The sequence below is a fragment of the Bidens hawaiensis genome, unplaced genomic scaffold (assembly GCF_021521415.1).
Source record: "Bidens hawaiensis isolate Kalapana, Puna unplaced genomic scaffold, B.hawaiensis_p1.1 tig00001032_1, whole genome shotgun sequence".
In the NCBI taxonomy this organism is placed as follows: Eukaryota; Viridiplantae; Streptophyta; class Magnoliopsida; order Asterales; family Asteraceae; genus Bidens; species Bidens hawaiensis.
The window spans coordinates 1,787,392-1,812,913 of record NW_027491060.1 but is presented as its reverse complement, the minus strand read 5'-3'; the positions used below and the strand labels follow the sequence as shown (position 1 = coordinate 1,812,913).

At 35.1% G+C, this 25,522-nt stretch overlaps 1 protein-coding gene, 1 non-coding gene and 1 pseudogene across 3 annotated transcripts; all 3 read left to right on the top strand.

Annotated features, from left to right (window-relative positions):
- The first annotated feature begins 11,766 nt into the window (after positions 1–11,766).
- LOC143554849 (cryptochrome-1-like) lies at positions 11,767–17,596 on the top strand (annotated as a pseudogene). Its single transcript, XR_013139091.1, has 4 exons — positions 11,767–12,614; positions 14,133–14,351; positions 14,993–16,505; positions 17,221–17,596. The product of XR_013139091.1 is annotated as a cryptochrome-1-like (transcript).
- Positions 17,597–18,341: 745 nt separating this feature from the next.
- On the top strand, positions 18,342–18,414 carry TRNAV-UAC (transfer RNA valine (anticodon UAC)). The gene has a single exon. It is a non-coding gene; the product is annotated as a tRNA-Val (tRNA).
- Positions 18,415–20,253: 1,839 nt separating this feature from the next.
- Positions 20,254–25,338, top strand: LOC143554839 (putative beta-D-xylosidase 7). Its single transcript, XM_077044518.1, has 6 exons — positions 20,254–20,725; positions 21,593–21,895; positions 22,093–22,262; positions 22,397–22,494; positions 23,013–23,774; positions 24,546–25,338. The coding sequence occupies exons 1-6, from the start codon at positions 20,336–20,338 to the stop codon at positions 25,262–25,264; spliced, it is 2,442 nt and encodes an 813-aa protein (XP_076900633.1). The 5' UTR covers positions 20,254–20,335; the 3' UTR covers positions 25,265–25,338.
- The last annotated feature ends 184 nt before the right edge of the window (positions 25,339–25,522 follow it).

Genomic DNA, 25,522 nt, shown 5'->3' with positions numbered 1-25,522 from the left:
ATACACATGTTGCGCGCAGATTTATTGTTATCTATGTACTGTATTAAACTTGATTTCTCACCAACACGCAAGTGTTTGACGTTTATTTTAACACATGTTCAGGTTTGCAGTAGCTGTTTTGGAGCTTGTGGACACATAGGAAGTTTCTTTATTTTGGACCTAGATTAAAATGTATCAAGACAAGTTATTGCTGTTCGAATATTATGATTTATAATATATTGATTTATGATGATTTATGTTCTCTTGTTTACCCTGCGCGTGCGTGAATGAATGTATTTATTAAATATTGACACCCAATAGTGTCACGAGTAATGAAACAATATGTGGCGCCCCGATGTATAATCCGCCTTTGGTCGGGGTGTTACAATGATGACGTATTACCAGTTGAAGAGATAGAGAAGATTGGTGCAGAGATAGTTATTGATAATGAGATAGAAGAGGGAGAGATAGTAGAGGAGAATGTGGAGCATGAAATTCCAGATGTTGATAAGACAGATATGGGTAAAGATATGGGAAATGATGAGACGGAATGGGAAGAGCAGCCAAGATGGAAAGAAGGCTATGCTCAGTGGTTTGTAAAAACGAAGAAACCGGCGGTCCCTACTATGTTTAAGAAGAGTTACAACATTAGAGGGTATGCTGAATCGAGAAAGAGGATCATTTGCTGGATATATGATGAGCAGTTGAGGCTCTTTGTGATTAAAAGGTATGATGGTGTTCAGTACTTCAAAAGGCTGTTGAGATCGTTGAATACATTGCCTGAATGTGAAGTGAAAGACTTAGCCAGATTGGGATTGATAAACAGAAGTGATGATAATATGGCTAGAGTCATCGGGAAGATAGTATGGAAGGAGAGTATAAAGGAAAAGAAGTTCGAGCTGTTGAAACCACAAAAGGGAAAACTTATCGAAGACAAAGATAGAGGATTGAGAGCAGATGGCAAGCCTTGGATGATTATGAAGTATAAACCGATCCAGTGTTTGAAAGAAGTACCGATGAAACAAATGCCCAATGATGTTCTCAAAGATCTAAAGTGGTGGTATGTAGATTGTGAAACAGCTGAAACAGTAATGGAGGACGAAGATGAACAAGAGCTGCTGAGAGTCTATGATCCGATGCATCTAGTGAACTTGTATCAAGCTGATCTGCAGGTGCTGAATGAGAAGAAGATATTTTATATTCCTACTTGGAAGGACGAAGCGAAGAAATATCAAAGAATTGTATCAGTTTGTGTGCGTGAAGGAGTTCATGCTTAAAGATGAAGATTCAAGATTTTTGAAGATTACTAGACACGTGTTTGAACATAAAGATATGAAGCTACTGCCAAGGGGGAGTCTGTTGGTGCATGATGTCAGTAGTTCAGTATATAGTGTCTGTAATCGAGTCGTTTGGATTTGTGTTTGTATGTAAGCGAAGTTAGCTAACAAGTTCGCTGATATAGGCGAACTTGTTAGATAAGCGAAGTGAACATGCCAGGCGAAGTTGTCGTGATATATATTCATTAGGTTACGGCTTATTTTGTAACAAGTCTAGTTTACGTGTTTACGAGTTCTGTAATCAGTGATTGATATCACGTGTTTCCGGTTGCAATACAAAGTGTCTTTGCTTATTGTAACGTGTGTTCGATAGTGTTAACTCGTATCGTCTTCTACGCTCGTAACGTCTTACGTAGGGATTCCGCACCTACGTAGAACGGGATATTCCGTGTAGATCCGGCTGGGAACCTACATTATGGTTTGATGAGACCAAAGACCCGTTTATTTTTTTTACTATAAAATTGGTTTTTTAATTTAAATAATATATATATATATATATATATATATATCTTTTTAAAAATAGATAAGATATTAATTTTAGTATATCCTATTTTATACTATTTTTACATCAATAATTTGGTGAGAATAATTTTTAATTTAATGATATGTTATAACCCGTTTAAGGAATATCTGGGTTTGGTAAGACCCATACCCATGAATTCGGGTCAAATGCATGGGAAGCCTCCATTTAAAAATCAAGCAAATCTGGTGACTCCAGAAAAATGGGGAGCGACCACATCGCGATTATGAAAGTTAATAATATACTTATGGTTTGATGAGACCCAAGACCCGTTTATTTTTTTTACTATAAAACTGGTTTTTTAATTTAAATTATATATATATATCTTTTTTTTTAAATAAATAAGATATTACTTTTTAGTATATCCTATTTTATAGGATTTTTACATCATTAATTTGATGAAAATAATTTTTAATTTAATGAGATGTTATAACCCGTTTAAGGAATATATGGGTTTGGTAATACCCATACCCATGAATTCGGGTCAAATGCATGAGAAGCCTCTATTTAAAAATCAAGCAAATCTGGTGACTCCAAAAAAAGGGGGAGCGACCACATCGTGACACATAAGATTTTTATGTTTCGTTTATATATATTATAGATTATACTGTATAGTATAACATTGTGCGAGTGTACCGTGGCATTAGGTTTTGAAAAAGAAAATATGTACAAATATAGATAAAAAACACAACATTATATTGAGGTTTATATAACGTTACTAGTTTGAGGCCCGTATATTACATGGGTAATTAATGAAAATTTTAAACTTTAACCATTAAGTGAAATATTGTCAAGAAAAATGATCATATATTGTTAATGCAATTACAATTTACATTAAAATTACATAATTAAAATTACATAAATATATTTAAATGTGTAAAAAGGTATAAATCAAGTCATAAATATATATTTTCTGGAGCATTTTGGTCTGAGTTATGAAAAAAATATTGAAAATTAAATATTGATCTTCTTATTGCTAAAACTCTAAAACTACACAAAAAAAGTCATATAAATAAATGACAGATAGTTCATATAGTAGATCGTTATACATATGAATTATAATTATAATATTCAATTCAATGATTTAATGCTAAGCACCAAGATATGTATATATAATAAGTATTCTTCATGTTTGCAATATTTATACAAAACTTTTGGAGAAAATACACATTTTTCTTTGTTCAAATGCATATGAGAAAATTTTAATGCCAAATTTGAAAACAATCTGATATAAAAAGTAATGCACTGTTGTCGATCCCAGTTTAAAAACAATTTGTAGTTTACCATACAAATCTCAATTCTTCAACAATGATGCACCTTTATTTTCTTTAATTTGCAATTACCCGTGACTTTAAAATTTTATTCTAACACACTTGCAACTTCAATTTTGATATTTTCATATTTCACCATTAATGTTAATGAATGAATCTGTTAGGCTTTATATTTAATTAAAATATTGCATTCATATATTGAAATGACTTAAAAGATAAAGAACCATATATTGAAATTGTTTGAAAAAAATATGAGAATGGCTATGAGATTGACAAATGGCAAAAGTGGTAGTCTTTTATTATAAGAGATAGATGTTTGAGAAGAAAAAAAATATGTTACGTTGATCAAAACCATAAAAACGAATACCGAAACAGTTTTAGAAAACCGATATGACGTTATTCAGTTTAATCGACTTGATTCGTCTCGTTACTAGTACAGTACCGACAATCATTATACGCTGGTATAGAAAAAACCATTTTAAAACAGTTATTTAGAGTTTTTTAAACAGTATCAAAACCGTTATATATGTTGCTTTGCAAAATATGATATCTAAACGGTAGTTAACGGTGTTACTAAAACTTTACAACGGGCCTCCAACCAGTATTTTAACTTTGTAATTTACAACGTTAAAAAACCGTTGTTTACTACTATATAAAACGGACCATTGACGTTGTTTAAAAAGAATTAGAACGAGCAACTAACCAATGTTTAAATATTTTAACAACGGGCTACAACTGTTGTTAATACTCTTACAACTGCCCCAAAACGTAAAGTATTTATACAGGCATATAAATTGTTGTTTTCAAAAAGAATACGAAAACTTGTCACCAATAAACAAAGCGATTAGTTGGGTGAAAGCGACTAGCATAAACTGACTTGTTCAATAATAATATCCACGCGACATGCATTAAAAATCCTCTCCTTCAAGGGCAAAGCTTCCTTATAACCAGGGGTGCTGGTAATTATCGCATGGAAGCTTTATGGATCTGGTCTCACTCTCACATCGACTCTTCTTAGGCCACCCGTAGTGGGCGTGGTCTTGGGGCGAAGTCCGGCGAGAACCCCCCCCCCCCCCGGGCGAATTGTGGGGCGATAGGGGGGCATCTATTTATCGCCTCTTCCCGTTTTGATTTTATTATTATTATTATGGATTGTGTGTGGTATATATATATTGGGTTACAACACTATTACACCCTAAAAACAAAAACCCATAATTTGCTAACTGGGCGCCACATAGCGTAAAACGTCACAATTTGTAGTCACTCCACTACACATAACCTTAAAGTTTTGTGAACAAATTTTAGTTCAAGTTTATCGCATGCGGGTAATTAATGTCTCCTTGTGAGCAAACATTTTGTATCGACAAATCAGGAAACACTTATTTAATTTAGTTCTACTAAATATTAATTTGATGTTTGTTTTGTTTTAATTTGATGGTTGCGTTCTTAACTCTTTTAAGAGTTTTATGTGTATATTTTCCCAATTTTCTTTTAGAGTATTTTTGTTTTTAAAACAACAATTTCTAGAGTTTCTAGGATAAATGTACCACAACTTCATAGTGCATAGTTCAAACTCTAAACCTTATACCACTTAACTACAAGAATGTCCCGTTATAGACTTTTCAGTGTCTTATATTTTTTGAACTACTTTTGAAATTTGGGTTTGATGTAAATTCATCAAGGTTTTTAACTTATCTTGGAGTGTCTATATTTTATATTTTTATATGGAGTACTTTTGAAATTTGGGTTTGGTTTAAATTTATCAAGGTTTAAAGTATATACAATACTAGCTTTTAAACCAGTGTATACATGAGATTTGTTAAATGATAAAAATAAATAAGGGTCGTCATTTGAAAAAAAAGGAACAAAATTAAAGGTAAAAAAGAACTGAAATTTATAATACAAAATGGAATGTCCTAATTAAATAAATAAATAAGATATGATAACTTACTAAATAATATTTGTGTTGGTTTTTAACCGGAACACAAAGAAGAGAAGCAGATTGTTGGTCAACATCTTGAATGAAGAAGTTGAAGTATGCTCAAACACTACATAACTGCCAAGATTCAATTGTGTTTTCTGCATAATTCTGATCAACTCGGACAAAATTTATAGCCATTCCAACTTTTACTTAGGTAAACTCTCCAATGCTCTATTAGCTTCATCTTTAATCTGACAGTAGTAGATATTGGATTGGATGTCATAGAAACATTTGTTGGAAAACCATAAGAATCAACTATAGTAATACATATATTATTATTATTGAAGTTATATATTTAAAATATTTTAAATGTTCAAATAAATTAACAAAACATTAATTTCATATATACCCTAATTACAAACATAACAAATACTAAAGGCCGATTAGATGGTGTTTGCTGAGTTAGCAAAACGTGGCTACTAGAGAGGGTGCTGCATAAGAAAATATGAAGTCAGACGTGATATTATGAGTGAAAGAAACCGTAAACACATTATATGTCTGGTCCGGTTATAACCTAATTGCCAAAATGTTTTAACACATTACCCATGGATATCTAGGATGAATGAGATGGACGATTACAAATTTAAAGCGAAAATTAGGCTATGAGTAAATATAAGTTTTACAATTAAGCCTCAACATTTTCTTTTTTGTAACCCAATTGCTAAAATTGTTTTGACACATTATTTATGAATAACTAGAATGAATGAGATGAAATATTATGAATCAGGAGAGAAAGAAAATTCAGCTATGAGTGAATATATGAAATGTTGGGTTATGTTATCGAAAGTATGATATTTATAGGAATGGTAGAAATGGTTCTAGTCTATTAATCTACAATTCGAAGAGTTGAGATTAATTTTAGAGGAGAATATGAGGGGAGTGACACAATAAAAGTAAAATCCTATTTGTTGACTTTTATTTTCATATACAATATACATGTCGATTCCCCTACCATTCAAACCGTCAATTAATATTTCTGTAAGACATTTAATAGCAAAGAAACAATTACCATAATAACAAACGGTTTTTTTTATCTTTAATATCAGTATAATATTGATATATTAAAATAAAAATAAATTAATAGGTTTTTTTACACATGGTGTTATATGTTCTGGTCATTGTGTTTTTCAAATGGATTTTCAATATATTATGTTATAGGTTCTAGTCATTATGTTTTTAATTGGGTTTTCATTGCATTGTGTTGTAGGTTATGGTGCTGCGTTTTTAGTCTATTGTCCATTGTTTCAAATGTGTGTTTATAATGTATTGTGTTTTACACATGGGTTTTTGAAAAAAAATTCCAAAAGTATAACAGTAGTATACTTATATTAAAAATAAAAAACGTATGATTTTATATGTTTGTTTCGGTCAAAAATTAACAAAGTAATTTTTGATCAAATTTGTATGTGAGGTAGAGTGCTTGATCGAAAATAGGGTGAACACAATGACTTGATATCGAGGGAAAAAACCCTTGATCTATAGGATCTCCGGCACAAAAAACCCCCGGACGGTGAAAACTATCACCGTCTATTTATTAATAACAAAAAGGGTTACAATGGTGGAGATTATGATCAGTGTTACAATATTTTCTAAGTGTGTGTGTGTGTGTGTTGCTGTTGTATTCGTAATGAATTGTGTTGTGTGTTTTCTAGCTAATCATAGCCTCAATATATATACATAATAATAACTTAATGACTTTATGAATAATAAAGGTAATAATTAAGTTTCTTAATAATCCGCCCTTGTCTTCAATATAAACGTTTCATGCTTTGATTACGTGGTTTAATGGCTTTAAATGCGAAGTTATATGTTGGACTTGGTCTCTTAATCGTTACACCTCATGTCTTTTACCGATTCTTTAGGGAGTCACTCGTCAAACGTAGTCCCATCTGCAAAATATCCTCAAATATTCGAGTATAATACAACAGTTAGTAATTATCAGGGATACCGAATACTGAAAACCTGTCAGTAAATCCGGGATCCTTATACATAAAAATGATTCCTGACAATAATAGAGTTATCCCACGTGCTAATATTAACTATAAGTGCGAGATTTCAGCATACAGTCAATATTTGACCGTTAACCATTACTTGGCCTTTACTCCTAACGGTTATAGCTCATTCGACGCGTTTTCTTCAACCACCAACCGTGTATTTCGTATGGACTAAATCAACAATTAATATCTGCAATTATAAATCGACGTCAAGAGAGAAATATCTATTTATTAGCATTAATACTCAGGATACTAAACTTATTCGAGAATCCTGAACATATTCGGGATCCTGAGCATAGATCCGACTATAAAATTTGGGCCCTAACATTGTTGTGTAATTAAAAGATAACGTATAGAAAAGGTACAGACGTTTAAATATAACGTGAGAATTGACATGTGATGTATAAAAAAGTTACGAATATTTACCCATCATTTAAGACAATGACCTTTTTGAGTAGCTTTCTACAAATTTTATTCATAATTGTCTCTCTAATAGCTTCCTTACTTACCATCTACATTGGAATCTGTATTTAAGAGATTAGTTTTTTAGTATGTATAGTAAAGTTAAAGGGTTATATACACTAGAGGTAACAATTGTTGATATGATATGAAACACAATCTAAACATGACATGAAGAAAAATGTTTTGGGTTGACTAACACTATTCATTTAAAAAATGGATCGAGTTCGGGTCAACTAACATAACCCGTTTAAAAAAGGTCAGGTTCGGATTAACCGGTATAGAAATGGGTTGACTCGTTAAACTTGTAATAGTTTTCAAAAAATTATTCATATTACTTATTTACTCTACCTACTATAAATTAAACCAACTAGGTTTGTAATTTTTTATTGAGTTAAGTGTCATTTTAATACCTGTGGTTTACTCAAGTACACAACTTAGGTACTGTTTTTGAATTTTATGCAAATGGCTATTTCATGTTTTCAAAACTTGCCATTTTAGTACATTTTTCTAACTCCGTCTATTTTTATCTGTTAAGTCAGGGGTATACTGGTAATTTACATTGTTTTATTTATTTCATATTTTCTTTTAAACTATTTCCCTTTTATATAAGGTATAAAAGGTTTTAAAAAATAAGAATTAAAAAAAATAAACTTCACTCCGGCGAGATTCATCTCCACACAACCCGCCACGCTCTGTCCGTCGGAAAGCCCAACTCAAAACCCTAGTCCAACTGCCTATTCCACAGTCCTCACTTCACCCTCTGTCCACTTAATCGCCACCCACAACCTGAACCGCTTATCAAACCCACACACCACCGACTCAATACATGTCTCATTAAATTGAACAATCGAGCATTTAGCAATCAAACAATCGATCTTCACAAGTATTGCTGAATTGTGGATTGTTTAAAACAACTTCCAAACATTGAATTACAAGCTTTTTCAACGGCTCCGGCAAGAACCCCCCTTCACGGAAACCTGCAACTCTAGGGTTCCGCCACGAATCTAAATAGGATGTAAAAGTTGTGGAATCAAGTTGCCGATTCCTTTCTATGTTAGCCGTTTGCTTTCCGTGTTGCCTTAAAGACGGTGGTGTTGGATGGTGGCCGACGGTGATAACCGTTTGAAGTGTATTGCTGTTGTTGCGTTTGAAAGCTCGCCGGAAAATTTTAGCGGCGGCCAAACTTGTTCAGGAAGACAACATCACAGAAGACTTATATTCAAGTTTTAATAATTTTTGCACAAAAGCCCTCTCTAAAACTAATATTTAAAAAGTTAGTCCTTTAACTTTCTATAAGTTATTAATATCTAATAAGGATGTTACCAGTTTACCCCTGACTTAACGGATAAAAATAGACGGAGTTAGAAAAATGTACTAAAATGGCAAGTTTTGAAAACGTGAAGTAGCCATTTGCATAAAATTCAAAAACGGTACCTAAGTTGCGTAATTGAGTAAACCACAGGTACTAAAATGACACTTAACTCTTTTTTATTTGATAAATGGGTTAAACAGTTCATATTTTGATCAACCTGATTTTATGTGTGTGCGGGTTATGGTTAAAATTTTTGACAAGAATAATAATAGGGGTTAGGTCCGGGTTATATTTTTCAACCCGTCAACCCATAATTCATTAACCCACCAACCTGACATGATTAACACCCTTAATGTACACAACTCTTTCTTTGTCTCTCCTTTCTCCACTACGAGTTAGATAGTAGTTAAATTCGTTAATAGAAGTAAAAGGATAATGGAAAATGGATATATGGATAGAAATAGAGAATCGAGTGTGAGAGCTTTTAAAAAGAAAAAAAAAACAAATTTAGAAGTATGTATTTCTCTATATCTTCATTTCTATCTCTATAACTTAACTAAATATTATATTTCTCTAAACTTATTTTTAAATTTGTTTAATCTTTCACTATTTCACATCTCATTCTTCATCTCTAGCTTACTAACAAACAATTGGTTTATTACATTTATTTTTTTAAACATTCATCTAAAATATAAATTTTGACAAAAGTGAAAAGCATGAGAAATCAATAAACTTAGATGAAAATGGAGAAAGAGACGGTGATGGAGGAGAAAAACATATGAAATCTATAAATAATAGAGATGAAGATGGAAACAAGACTATTCCAATATTCAGAATCTATATATAATCTCAATTTCTATAATTACAATAATTATTATCTTTTTCTTTTATTTTAAATAAATAATATTTTTTTATACATTTCTTCTTATTTTCTCTCTCTATATCATATACTTACAATCACTTTCAGAAAATATTAAACATTTAAACGATATGAACATTGTATTCTTAATTTTACTGATAAACGTTAACACTTTTTATGTTACACATTCACAACTACATCTTATAATTTATAATAAGGGAAAATTCCCAAAATGATACAAAGGAGGAGAGAGAAAAAAAAGATCTTAAATATGTCTAGATTCTCAAAACAACCCACTAAATATGTACTGAGGCGACGCATTGGAAAAATAAACGACGAGATTTTTAAACCAATCAAAAGTTGACATGTGAAAAGAATCTGACTTACCCGACGAGATTTTTAAAATCTCGAGGTTTCCGTCCAAATTTTATAATTAAGTCACTTTTTAAAAAATAGTATCTCAAGACGGTTTTTTATGTTTCTCGTCTGGTTCGTTCATATTATTTTTTTCTTGAAAAAAGAGCTTTCTGAATCTCGTCTTTCAAGACGCATTTAAATTGAATTTCGTCTTCCAAGTTCATATTCCCAAGTTTCTTATCTGGTAAGTTCAAATCCTATTTTATTCCCAAGTTTCTTATCTGGTAACTTTTGATTGGTTTAAAAATCTCGCCGTTTATTTTCCCAATGTGTCGCCTCAGTATATATTTAGTGGGTTGTTGTGGGAATCTAGACATATTTAGGATTTTTTTTCACTCTCTTTCTTTGGATCATTTTAGGAATTTTCCTATAATAACATGTCGAAAAGTTTATGAAGCGGATTATTAATAGATAGAAAAAAAATATGTGATAAGTACGGACTTAACAATTATAAAGTACTTATACAAAATCAAATGGTTTATATAAAACTAGTTTTTATCCCCCGTATTACGGGGATTGTGATTCTTTTTCGTGTCTAGTATTCATATTTTTTTGCATTCTAATTTTATGTATTAGAAAAAAGTTAATAATATACTTAGGGTTTGATGATGAAATAGTTTCACAAATAAATGACATGTTATAACCCGTTTAAAAGCTATGGGTTTGGTGAGACGCATGACCCGTTTATTTTTTTACTATAAAATTGTTTCTTATTATAAATAATATATTTTTCATAAAAATTTGGATATTAATATTTAGTATATCCTTACTTTATAAGATTTGCATATCAAATACTTGATGCGATTTATTTTTAAAACAGTGAGATGTTATAACTCATTTAAGGTTATCTAGGTATGGTGAGACCCATACCGTGAATTCGGGTCAAATGCACTTAAAGTCTTTATTTACAAATAAAACAATATGGTGGCTTGAGTAAATGTAAGAAACAGTCATAAAGCTTTTAAATGTTTCGTTTATTTACGGAGGTTGTTTTATATTATTTGTTTATAACATTTATATATGTTTTGAATTTTTATTTTTTTATCGTATGAAAGTTAATAATATACTTATGGTTTGATGATAAATTGTTTCACAGATAAATGAGATGTTATAACCCGGTTTAAAAGCTATATGGTTTGATGAGACCCAAGACCCGTTTATTTTTTTACTATAAAATTGGTTTTTTAATTATAAATAATATATATCTTTTTTTTAAATAAATCATATATTAATTTTTAGTAAATCCCTACTTTATAGGATTTTTTATATCAAATATTTGGTAAGATTAGTTTTTAATTTAATGAGATGTTATAACCCGTTTAAGAAATATATGGGTTTGATTAGACCCATACCCATGAATTCGGGTCAAATGCATGAGAAGCCTCCATTTAAAAATCAAAAAAATCTGGTGACTCCAAAAAAATGGGGAGCGACCACATCGCGACACATAGGATTTTTATGTTTTCGTTTATATATATTATAGATTATTGATTACCAATTACCCATCAAAACTTCCAAAGTAATGACAAGGACGAGGATTTTGAGGATTTAAAAAGGTTAAAAACATTTGGCAGAAAAATGTAGAAGATTAAAGACACTATTTTATGTTTAATAAAAATAACACAAAATCCCAAGAAATAAGGGAAAGAGAACACCAAACATGTGGCTGCAAATTGGCCAACCCTATTTTTTCTTGATGCAAACACATCCCATTCATCTCACTTTCTTGGTGTCTTCGTGTGTTTCTATATCAATTGAAAACCCAAGATTCTGATTATGCTTACTTGTTCTTAAATTCTTCATTAATTTGCTAAAAAGATGCTTCCTTTTTAGTGTTCTTGTCCTACAATGATTCTTGATCGCTTGACTGAAGATCAAGTCTGTGATAAGGAATAACAACAAAGATAAGATCAAGTTTGCATCTTTTCAATCAAACTTCAATTTTCTCAAAATTCCACAATCAAAACTTCAAGATTTTGCAAACCCACTATCAAAACTTCAAGATTTTGCAAACCCACTATCAAAAATTCAAGATTTTGAAAACTCACTATCAAAAATTCAAGATTTTGAAAACCCACAAGCAAAACTTCAAGATTTTGAAAACCCACAATCAAAATTTCAATATTTTGAAACCCTAATCAAGATTCAATATTTTGGGTGTGTTTTGAAGGGATGTCAGGAGGGTGTAGTATAGTGTGGTTTAGAAGAGATCTGAGGGTAGAAGATAACCCTGCTTTAGCAGCTGGTGTGAGAGCAGGTCAAGTGATTGCAGTGTACATATGGGCACCTGAAGAAGAAGGTCATTATTATCCTGGTAGGGTTTCAAGATGGTGGTTAAAACAGAGTTTATCAGTATTAGATTCATCTTTGAAGAATCTTGGAACTTCTCTTATTACAAAGAGATCTACTGATAGTGTTTCTTGTCTTCTGCAACTCATCAAGTCAACGGGTGCTAATCGCCTATTTTTCAATCATTTATATGGTGAGTGACTTATTATTTTTGTATGGTTTTGGTTGATTATATATGGTACTGAAGCATTAGTTCTTATCTGGGATTGCTAGATTTTGCCCAAAATTATGAATTTTAAGATCTTGCATGTGCTGTTTTTTATGATTGTTGAAGGTTCAGGGGTGTTTGGAAAGATGCAAAATTGATCTTTTATCTGGGATTGTTAACTTTTAGGGGAGTATAGAAAACTGAAAATTTGATCCTTTAGGCCTGTTTAGAAACATGAAAATTTGATCTTTGTATTTGGGATTGTTAACTTATTCGCCCAAAATCATGACTATGGAATGGAATGAGCGAAGTAATGGAATGGACGAGGTAATGGAATGATTCATTACCATTCCATTGACATGTTTGGTTACCATGTGGGAATGAATTGAATTATTAGTTTTTTTTATTTTTTAGTAAGCTAAGAATAAAATAAAAATGGTAGTGAGTGGCGGTGGGAAGGTGGTGGTGGGTGGCGGTGGCAATGGACGGGAACCGGGAGCGATTGTTGGTAGTGGTAGGTGGTGGTGATAGTGGGTGGTGGTGGCGGCGGCCGGTGATGGTCGGTTGGTGGTGGTGGTAGTGGGCGGCGCTGATAGGTGGTAGAGGGTGGTTGTTGGCGGCGGCGGAAGTGGGTGATGGTGATGGTAGGCGGCGGAGGCAGTTGGTGGCGGTGGCGGGCGGCGGAGGCGGGTGGTGGCGGGCGGCGGAGGCGGGGTGGTGTTGGTCGGAGGCGGGGAGGTGGTCGGCGGCGGCGGAGGGCCGGAGGCGGTGGTGGTAGTGAGAGGGAAATGGGTAGTGGTGGTGGGAGGGTGGTGGAGGTGATATAGTGTGAAAGATGGATGGAATGAAAAAAAAACAAGGGGGGTGGATGGAATGAATTTGGGGTGTTTTGGAGGGAATGGAATGGACATGGTAATGGGTGATTCCATTCCATCGACCAACCAAACACATCTTTTTTCATTCCATCGTAATGGTTCATTCCATTCCGCCTCTCATTCATGCATACCAAACGCTACCTTAAGGTCTTGGTTACGATTGTTGAAGTTTTAGGAGTGTTTGGAAGCATGAAAATTTGATCTTTTTATCTGGATTGGTAAATTTTTGCCCGAAATCATGACTATTTAAATCTTGGATGCACTGTTCTAATGATTGTTGAAGTTTCTTGGGTGTTTGGAAACATGGGAATTTGATATATCTAGGATTGTTAAAATTTTGCCCAAAATCATGACTTTTGGTACCTTGGATGCACTGTGCTTATGATTCTTGAAGTTTTAGGGGTGTTTGGAAACATGGAAATTTAATCTTGCAGATGAAAATTTTAATCTAATAATCGTTCAAGTGTTATTCAGAGTCATGGCTTTGAGATCTTGATGCACATAAACACTCCCTTAACAATGTTGATCCTTATAATATATATGATGTAGTATTAAGTGTTGCGCTCTTATGACTCTTTTATAAATTATATAATATTCATTTGACATAACTTTGTTTCATGTGTTACAGATCCTTTGTCTCTGGTTAGAGATCACCGAATAAAGGAGGTTTTAACAAATGCCGGGATAGAAGTGCGCTCGTTTAATGCAGACTTGCTATACGAGCCATGGGAAGTTCTCGATGATGAAGGCCGCCCGTTCAATACGTTTACAGAATTTTGGGACCGCTGTCTTAGTATGCTTTATGATCCTGAATCTCCGCAACTCCCACCTAAGAAGATAATATCAGGTCACTTTGCTTATAATATTACTATCACTCTTTTTATATTAAAGATTGACACGAAATAGTCTGGTTTTGGGTTGCCATGGTATAACAAGTTTGATCAACAGGTCGTTTTTGGACTGAGAAACTGTTTTAACCCGTTTAATTAAATTGGTCGTCCTGGGTTGATCTCTTTAACCCATTCTGTAATCTGTAGGGTGCAGACGAGCCGTGCCAAGCCCAAGTTCGACTAGGCTCGAGCTTGAGCTTGATCATGGCCCGTTTTTTATTTATTACTTAATTTATATACAGTTTTAATTATTTTTATAAATTGTGTAATGATAATTTTTATATATAACATAGTATTTTAATTGAGTTATTTTCATTTTTCATCAAATTTTATATATAATGAAATAATGAATATTATTATACAAATATATATCTAATACATTAAATAAAAATTATTAAACATAGCAGGCTTGTTTAGGCTCGTGACTTGGCTCGAGTTCAATAGGTTAAGCTCGGGCCCAGGCTCGTTTACTAAACAAGCTTATTTTAAAGCTCGAGCTCGTTTAAGCTCAGCTCTATTCGGGTTGCGTTCGTGTTGAACGTGTCCGGTCAGGAACGAGCCAAATTGATTACGTAACATTAATTATATTTTTTTATAGGTGACTTATCGAAGTGCCCATCGGACCCAATAATATTAGAAGACGAATCCGAGAAAGGAAGCAACGCTCTTTTAGCCCGAGCATGGTCCCCGGGCTGGAAAAACGCCGATAAAGGCCTCGCGGCTTTCACTAATGGGCCGTTACTAGAATATTCCAAAAATCGTAGAAAAGCCGACAGCGCCACAACCTCGTTTTTGTCCCCACACTTACATTTCGGAGAACTCAGTGTCCGAAAAATATTCCACTAATTACGAATCAAACAAGTTTTGTGGGCCAACAAGGGGAATGTGGCGGGCGAAGAAAGCGTTAACTTATTCCTTAAATCAATCGGGCTACGAGAGTACTCAAGGTACATGAGTTTTAACCACCCTTATAGTCACGAACGGCCGCTTTTGGGGCATTTAAAGTTCTTCCCGTGGGTGATCGACGAGGGTTAATTTAAGGTGTGGAGACAAGGTCGAACTGGTTACCCGTTAGTCGATGCTGGTATGCGGGAATTGTGGGCCACGGGGTGGTTACACGACCGTATACGCGTTGTCGTGTCAAGTTTTTTCGTTAAAGTCTTACAACTACCATGGAGATGGGGGATGAAATATTTTTGGGATACCCTTTTGGATGCTGACCTTGAAAGTGATGCTTTGGGTTGGCAGTATATCTCGGGCACGTTGCCCGACGGGCGAGAGTTTGACCGAATTGATAATCCTCGGTTCGAGGGGTATAAATTTGACCCCAACGGGGAGTATGTGAGACGGTGGTTACCCGAGTTGGCTCGGTTACCGACCGAGTGGATACATCACCCATGGGACGCGCCGGAGTACGTGCTGCAAGCTGCGGGGATCGAGCTCGGGTCAAACTACCCGCTTCCGATAGTCAAAATTGACGCGGCAAAAGCGCGTTTACAACACGCACTTGAGCAAATGTGGCAAAACGAAGCGGGCTCGCGGGCAATTTTTGAAAACGGTGTGGAAGAAGGGCTTGGTGACTCGGACGCTGCTGGCGATGATCCAATTGCGTTCCCGCAAGATATGGAGATGGAATTGGACGGAAATACCCTCAGGGCGGGTCCGGTAACAACAATGGTCCGTCATTATGAAGATCAAATGGTTCCGAGTATGACTAGTTCGTTGATAATAAGGGGGGATGATGAATCGTCGTCTTCAGATGTCGGGAATTTGGGTGAAGATAGTAGGGTTGAGGTTCCTGATAATAATAATAATAATAATAATAATAATAATAATAACAATCAAGGTTTAGGTGGTGAAATGATGAGAGATGATAATGTGCAACCTCTGGTTGATGTTAACAGGACGGGGTTGGTGGGCGGAGATCATTTGCCAGCAGAATCTTCTAGCACGTCTATGGCAAGCTCGAGGGAATGGGACGGTGGCGTGGTTCCCGTATGGTCACCGTCTCCGTCGGCTTCTGGTTTTAGTGTCGGTGAAGATAGTTATAATTTGCAAAGGCATTCACAGTCTCATCAGTTAGTCAACTGGAGGCGGCTTTCACAAACCGGGTACGTTTTGGATTTGTGTTTTGAAACTGATTGATTCGAGTGTGTTAACTAATTAGTTTGATACTCGACCATTAAGGGGCGAAGCAGTGGTAAGTGTCTGATTCTTTGACATGGTCCATGAGTTCTTTCTAATGAGTTATCATGGTCAACCTAAAAAATTACTATTATTCCTTTCCTTTTACTATATAGATTGCATCCCTAAAAGTTACGATTTGCCGTATATAGCATCACTCGTGATTATTTACTAGGGGTGTTAATGGTTTGATCCGACCACTTTTTGACTGATTTTTTGGGCGAACCGATAAGTATGTTTTTGAAAAAAGTTAAACCGAACCGGCCGGGTTGGTTGTGCCGGCTTAACCGGCAAACCAGCGAGATTGGTTCGGCTTTGGTGATTTGCATGTTTGGATCGAATTTTTTATTATTATTTTCACTGAATCGTACCATTAGAGTTTCGAAAAGGTCTGTAAAATGGTAGGTGCAAAAACCCGTTTTTCCAAAGTGTAAACCGAACCGGTTCACTCCTAAACTGGCCGTTTAGCTCCGTTTGGAGGGTTTCAACATTTTCTGAACACCCCTAATTTTTACAACTTCAAGCAACAAAAACACATACATGTATGGGATTATATTGACCAAAACTCACTCGGTAACTCTTCTTGCTTGGGATCAAACACCCAAAAACCATTTGTTTTTCAAGCGTTCGTGATTTGCACAGGTGATCAGTATGGTGAATGCAAGAAGGTGGAAGCTTGAAGATGGTAGACGATACTCGAGATCATTTTGGTTCTGTTTTCCGCTTCAGCTTGATCCAACAGTGGAAAATATGCCAAAAGATAAAGCTTCTATCCTCCATTAGCTCTCTATTATGCCATGTTTCTGCTTCTGCTGTATAGTAACTTTTAGTCATATGGTATGTATGCTTACGTGCACATGCGTACATATAGTATGTTTGTGTGTATGTATATGTGTATGCATGTATGTATGTAATGATGTTTGTTATCATCTTTGAAGGTTTTGTATTTCGGCTGGTTGACCGATGCTGTAAGATCTATATTTCTGATAAGTATGAAGTGTGGTATCTAGTTTGGTTTTGGTTTAGGTTTTTGCCTCTTGAGTTGCCATCTTTTATTTCATTTCATTTGGTTAATCATTTGAAATAGAGAGGTTGGTTTAGGTGATATTTGTGTGTGAACTGTGAAGCAATGAATTATCAGGATTTGGCACATGTATTTTAGAGCGAGCGTATATGTGTTTGTTAAAATACAACTGGTCTTTAGATGTGGTGATGTACCATTTTAATGGTTTGGGGAACCATTATATTTACACAAATTGTTGTTGCGTTAGTGACTACTTGAATGCAACGTTACAACTTGTTATAACTCGTTTAAGCCATGAGGACAAGGATGTAGATTTAGGAGTAGAATTAGAGTTTGTGTTACCCGAAACCTGATTTATGCATCTTGTAAGTAGGTTAGATGCATCATCTTAACTAGTTTAAATATGTTTTTATAGCAACGTTACACTCAAATAAAGAGATGATAAAAAGTAAATGATGTGAAGAATGTTCTAAATACAATATGTTGCATACTTGCATGTATTTGCACAATATCAAAAGTTGGATACGCAATTAAGCATGGTTCCCGTGAAGACCAGAAAGATACGATCATATGAAGAACTTTTAGCATTGTTATTTGTTTAATAATAATACTCATAATTCCTAGTTTTTGTCTTTTTGAACAACAAGCGATGACGTCTAACATTTTCCTTTTTCTTTCTCACTCAGTTAAAAATATTTTTGTAATATATTAGAAGTGAAACGTTGAAGAAGGCAAATCAGTTGCTGTGGTGTAGTGGTTATCACGTTTGCTTTACACGCAAAAGGTCTCCGGTTCGATCCCGGGCAGCAGCATTTCTGTGTATGTATATACTAAGTACGATGATGATCATCCAACTACTTCATGTGACCTTGGTCTGATCCATCATGTTCTTGTTCAAGTATGAATCATGGTGTGCTAGATTTTGGGCTTTCTCAGGTTTTCTACACATTAACTATTGCTTCAAAATTGTTGGTATTTATTTAATTGTAATTCTTTATAAAAAAAAAAGCGAAGTAATATTCTCTGTTTTTTTTTCACGAAAAGGCCCCAATTAACGAGTTTTTAAATCAGTTTTCTTTTGTTATAATAAAGTGTTTATCGATCCCGATCCCGTGCCTTGAATTTCATTAACATTTAATGAATTTGAGCCTTGCAGTTTAGGCCTACTCATTCAATTCAGTTTCGTTAATAACCAACACTTGTGCTAATGGGCTCAATCAAGTTTATTATTGTTCTATACATGACGTAATGCATACAGTAAAAAAAGTTACAGTTTTAAGTCTCATTCCAATTTGAATAATTGCTTTCTACAATAATGCTACTGATAAGTATGGCCCATTAGCAATACAAGTATTTTGACTCATAAGCTAACACAAATTAGAAACTTGTGTTGAACTATTAGAAAGGAATATCAAGGGGATTAAAAAAAACTTATATGTATATTTTAATTTTATATGCATTATTTATCAAGTTGACACTTAAAAGAAAGGAAATGAAATCGACCAAGAAGAAATGAGTGACATAATGTTGTAGACACCATAAAGTTGCTTTTAAATCAACCAAAGTTATTTACTTCTCAAGCTTTAGTTGTAATTATTAAAATGTAATGTAAAGAACTTTTGCTTATTTTACTTCAATTAATTTTCAAAATCTTATGTGAAATATCTTGGTTTTATGATCGGAGAAGATGATGATTAATAATTAGAGCGATCAAATTATCATAGAACTGAATTGAGAAAAGATGACTGAGTACTTGATACTTGACAAACGCTCGATGATTTTGCATTTCTGTTTTGGGCCAATTTGACAAGGATGTATGGATGATCATGTATTTGGGCCAAAACACAAGTATTTATAGTAGTTGAACTAGTCGACCCAGTCATCCACGGATAGAGGTGGGCATAAAAACCCGGGCCCGGCATACCCGAACCCGACCCGTGGGTACGAGGCGAATCAAGTTTCAGTTTCTCAGAGAAACCGTATCCAGACCCGGAACTGTTCCGGGTTCCACCATTACACGGTCAAAACTCAAACCCAACCAGGCCAAAACCCGATTAAAACCTGGCAAAATTGATCAGAAACCGGAATATACACGGAACCGCCGAACCAGTTTCTATCCAACCCGGTTATTGAGTGTGTTGACCAAACCCATAACCGGTTCTTGAGAAAACTCGATTTGCCCACCTCTGCCCATGTAAATTACAAGTTAAATGAGTGGGATAAAAAAATCAAGAAATTACTAATTTTCTTACTTGTGTTACACATTTTCACAAATGGTCATGCCCTATGAGTCAAAATAGGCGTGTATTATTCATGCATAATCGTTTTCGGCATATAATAACAAAGAAAAACATGAAAGAAATGCTACGTAAATATTATTCAGTCCATTCGTATATCACAAAGAAAATGTTACATGTGCCCCAAAGGCCATGCATAAATATAAAACTAAACCAAAAGTGTTCAAATGTTTACAAACCAACTTCTTTATAGTATTAAATTGATCAACTATTTGCAAATTTTAAAAAAAAAACTAAAAACAAAGGTATGGTTGTTATAAGTTGAATATGTTTAGAGTGACTTCTACTTATTGTAGCTAATAGTTCACTATCATAAGTTGGTTGAAACTGAACCTAAGAAAGGTTATTGACACCTATCTTTTATTCACATTCACTCCAACTTTTCTCTTCCATTATCATAAATTTCTCCCTCTCTTTGCATGAGTCTAAAGGCAGAATGAGAAGCATACAACTACTCATATGTCTCACACTCACAATACTCACACTCACCGAGTCAACTCAGCCGCCATTCGCATGCGACATATCCAAACCCGCCACCAAATCATCCCCATTCTGCAATCTCACACTACCCATTTCTGCCCGAGTCAAAGACCTCGTCTCACTTCTAACACTCGACGAGAAGATCTCGCAGCTCGTTAATGCAGCGCCTGCGATCCCACGACTTGGTATCCCTGCCTATGAGTGGTGGTCAGAGGCTTTACATGGTGTTTCGAACTCCGGATTTGGTATTCTCCTCAATGGTACTATTAAGAACACCACTAGTTTCCCACAAGTTATCCTCACCGCGGCTTCTTTCGATGCTAGACTGTGGTATCGAATTGGTCAGGTGAACCGATGAACCGGCTTCTTACAATGCTTTTGCTTTAACAATGCCATTTGTTTCTTTTACACAATTAATTCATTAGATATTATATTTGTTTTTAATACTATATCTTGGAAATATAATAGTAAAGATATATTTTATATACATAAAACTATATTTTGTAGATGTAAGTGATAAAAGTATATATTTTTATACTCAATTGAACACCACATTTGTTTATGAATTTCTATATGTAAATAATACAGAGTAAACTGCGGTTTTTGTCCCTATTGTTTGTCCATATATGCGATTTTAGTGCAATAGTTTCAAATTTGTAATTTTAGTCTATGTGGTTTCATTTCACCTACAATTAAACCCGAATTCAATTACTCCGTTAAGTCTGGTCGTTAAACCTATCAGCGTACCCTTCACATGAGGGGCAATTTTGTATTTTTTTCCCCCAAATACACCTCAGCCCCTCATGTGAGGGGGGCTTGCGAATTACGGTTGGTGTTTATTTTGGGAAAAAATAACAAAAATGTCCCTCAAGTGAGGGGCACACTGATGTATGTAATGACCAGACTTAACAGAGTTAATGAATTCGAGTTTAGTTACAAATGAAATGAAACCATAGAAATACAAATCGTAAATTTGAAACTATTGGACTAAAACCATAGATTTAGACAAACCGCAGATTACTCAATAATAAAAAACTACTTTTTATGTTTTAAGTAATTATATCATGGAGGTCTAAATGGTAAAAATGTAAGTTTTTTGGTACCCCTTTATTAATTTTATATACTTCTTTTTATAAAACTACAACTAGATGTGTAATGTATGTGGTAAAAAAGATATTTTTTTATCCTTAATGAATACTTTATTCTAATATAGGCAATTGGATTGGAGGCAAGGGCAGTTTACAACCAAGGGCAAGCCAATGGAATGACATTTTGGGCACCAAACATAAATGTGTTTAGGGACCCTAGATGGGGTAGAGGTCAAGAGACACCTGGCGAAGATCCATTGGTCAGTAGCAAATATGCAAGTTCTTATGTTAGAGGGGTCCAAGGTGACACTTTTGAAGGTGGAGGGATTAAAGATGGACATCTTCAAGCTTCTGCTTGTTGCAAACATTTCACTGCTTATGATTTGGATCACTGGAATGGTGTTGGCAGATTTGCTTTTGATGCCAAGGTTAGTTTATTAATATTGATATTATTATTATCATTATTATTCTATAGATTCTATAGTTATGTTATAGTAAAATAACTTTGAACTTATATGGAAATGTAATTATGCTACATGCTTGGTGCATTATGATTTTGTATTTACTTTAGTGTATATAGTACAACTACACAGGATACTAATTCTACATAAAAATATAAAAACAGGTGACGAAGCAAGATCTTGCTGACACGTACCAACCGCCTTTCCAAAGTTGCATACAACATGCCCAAGCTAGCGGAATCATGTGCGCTTACAACCGTGTCAACGGAGTCCCAAATTGTGCTGACCACAATCTTTTAACCAACATTGCTAGAAAGCAATGGGGCTTTCAAGGGTATATATATAAAGAGCAAGATCATATTTCTTAGTTTGCAAACATTTCATATTAATTTGGATTTATAATTTATGAGTGTTTAAGATTGAATTACTAGAGTGGGGGCATATTTGTAATTTCATATCTTTGTTTAGGTACATTGCCTCAGATTGTGATGCAGTATCCATCATATATGAAGTTCAAAATTATACAAAAACACCAGAAGATGCAGTTAGTGAAGTGCTCAAAGCAGGTATGTCTTTTCACTAGTTTTACTTTCATTCTTTTAGTTATTTATTAACTCACGGATCGATTCAGAATAATGTGCACGAAACCTAAAAAATCAAACTGTAACCATAACAGACGCACCCAATCAAAAACCGACGTTCAGTTTTATGTTTTTCGAAAACCGATTTTTCGGTTTTGCAGTTAACCAAAAACCGGGAAAAAAAACTAAAACTAAACCACGAAAAACAAACTAATTATTTTATAAAAAAATTAATAAATGATGTAGCAAAATATTGTAGGTCCAAATGCATATTAATTTTTTGTCCCAAAAGTTTCAACTCGTGTGTAAAACCGAAACCAAACTGAATCAAAATTTGAAATGGGTCAGAATCACCTAAAGTATTTTTTTTAGTAAGTGAGCCTCCTAAAGTGTTTGGGTCAGATCCAACCCGACCCAAACATTACTGATTTTGACCCGTAACCGGACCTTCCTCTTTGCAGTTTAATGTTGTTACTTAATTTTCATATGTGAAAATAAAACAGGCATGGATCTCAACTGTGGGACCTACTTGAACAACCACACCAAGTCAGCAATCCAACAGAAGAAGCTTATAGAGTCAGACATAGACAGAGCCCTTACCAACCTCTTCACCATGCGAATGCGCCTCGGCTTGTTCAACGGGGACCCAGCCTCCCTCCCATACGGCTCCATTGGCCCGAACCAAGTCTGCTCCAAACCGCACCAGGACCTAGCCCTTGAGGCTGCACGAGCTGGCACCGTCCTTTTAAAAAACTCTAACAAACTCCTCCCATTAAAAAAAACCATCTCATCATTAGCTGTGATCGGTCCCAATGCCAACTCAGCACGCACCCTCATCGGGAACTATGCGGGCCCACCATGCAAAGCAGTTGAACCACTTAAAGCACTTCAAAGTTATGTGAACAACACACATTATCATATAGGATGTGACAAGGTTAACTGTTCAACCGCTTCAGTTACTGAAGCGGTTGAGGTTGTTAAAAAGGCGGATTATGTCGTTATGTTTATGGGATTGGATCAAGGTCAGGAACGTGAGGATTTTGATCGTGTGGACTTGGTGCTGCCAGGTCTGCAACATGATCTGATCACTGCAGTTGCTAAGGCTGCTAAGAACCCGGTGGTTTTGGTGGTGCTTTGTGGTGGCCCGGTGGATATTTCGTTTGCGAAAAATGACCCGAAGATTGGTGGGATCTTGTGGGGTGGATATCCAGGTGAATCGGGTGGCATTGCGCTTGCGGAAATCATTTTTGGTGATCATAATCCAGGTAATCTTGAAGAACTTGGTGTATTAGCTATTGTTGTAATAATATTGTTTTTCTATTATAAACTAGATTTTCAGCCGGCGCGTTACGCCGGGGCAATTGGTAAAACCTCTACGTTGAAACCTGGGTGGTGGTAAAACCCACATGTTACATTGAGGTGGTAACTGGACACGAAGTTGGTTGGTTTTGGCTATGTTCGTTATGGTACTAGAGGTAAAAAGGGGGGAAATATATATAAAAACTGAGTGGACCGGTGGGGTGGTGTCAGTAGGTAAACTCGGGCATTGTCGGTCCCGGACGTTGAGACATTGAGTCTATGCGAATTGGGTCGGTTTTCGTAATGTTCGTTATGATATCGGGATTAAAACACACAAAAGAAAAAACAAAATTATCATCCGGCTAGCTTCCGTTATGTTCGTTATGGTACCAAAACGAATAAATTAAAAAAAATGTATGGACAAGTAAGGTGCCGCCAAGTGGCCGCGGCTTAATGGCACCAAACTTGTAATTTATACATATTAGATAATAGATAATACACATGAATTATTTATAAAAAAGACAAAAGGTGTTTCGGGTAAGCGACTAATTTCGGGTTATTACTAAAACGAGGGGTGTGTAGTGTAAACGAGCCGAGCTGAAGTTAAGTGTATAAAGCACGAGCTCATTTATCAAGCAAGTTTATTTTCTGGCCCAAGCTTGTTTAAGGCTCGGTTCGAGCTTTTAACATATGAGTAGCTCACGAGCAGTTTGGTTAACTCGAACTCGCATTTGCAGGTGGGAGGCTACCAGTGACATGGTACCCAAAAGAATTCACCAAGATACCAATGACAGACATGAGAATGAGACCCGAGCCATCTTCAAACTATCCGGGCCGTACATACAGATTCTACACGGGCCCGACAGTTTTCCCATTCGGCTTCAGGCTCAGCTACTCAAACTACACGTACCGGTTCAAAACGGTCACACAAACAAAATTCTTTTTAACCCGAATCTCAACCACAGGCACCACATTACAAACCTCGGATTTAGTTCATTACACGGCTGTTACCGACACAGAAACAGACTTGTGTGAAAAAGCCAAGTTTAACGCAACATTGGAGGTCCAAAATCATGGTGAAATGGACGGTAAACATGCGGTTTTGTTGTTCGTGAAGCGGGGTCAAGATGCGGGTAGCAATGAGAGCCCGTTAGTGCAGTTGGCGGGGTTCGAGAGTGTGGAAACGAGTGCTGGAGAACGGGTTGAAGTTGGTTTTGTTATTAGCCCGTGCGAGCATTTTAGAACCGCGAATGAGGATGGGTTGATGGTGGTCGAAGAGGGGTCGTATAATATTGTCGTTGGTGATCAAAAATACCCGGTTTCGGTTTTGGCTAGGGAGGATTCGAATGCGACTGCTTCGTCTTACCGAGACTCTTCGGCTCATTATACTTGCTTTGATTATTTAGGTGTTATTGTAGTTTCTTTGGTATCTTTTGGTCTTTTGAGTTACTCTTGATGATTATTGTTGTATCAAGTTTTGGGTTTACAAAATGATGAGAAACATTCACATTGATGTACAAAACATGTTACTCTCCTTTTTTAGTCCAAGCCTTACCTGACTCACCAATGATGATAATAATAGGGATTTATTTAATAAACAAATGAATACAAATAATAATTTTTTTCCTTTACTTAAACGAACTAACATGAATAAATGTTCTATTTTGTTCATTAACAGTTGTAAATGTTCATTTATATTTAGTTTGTTTATATT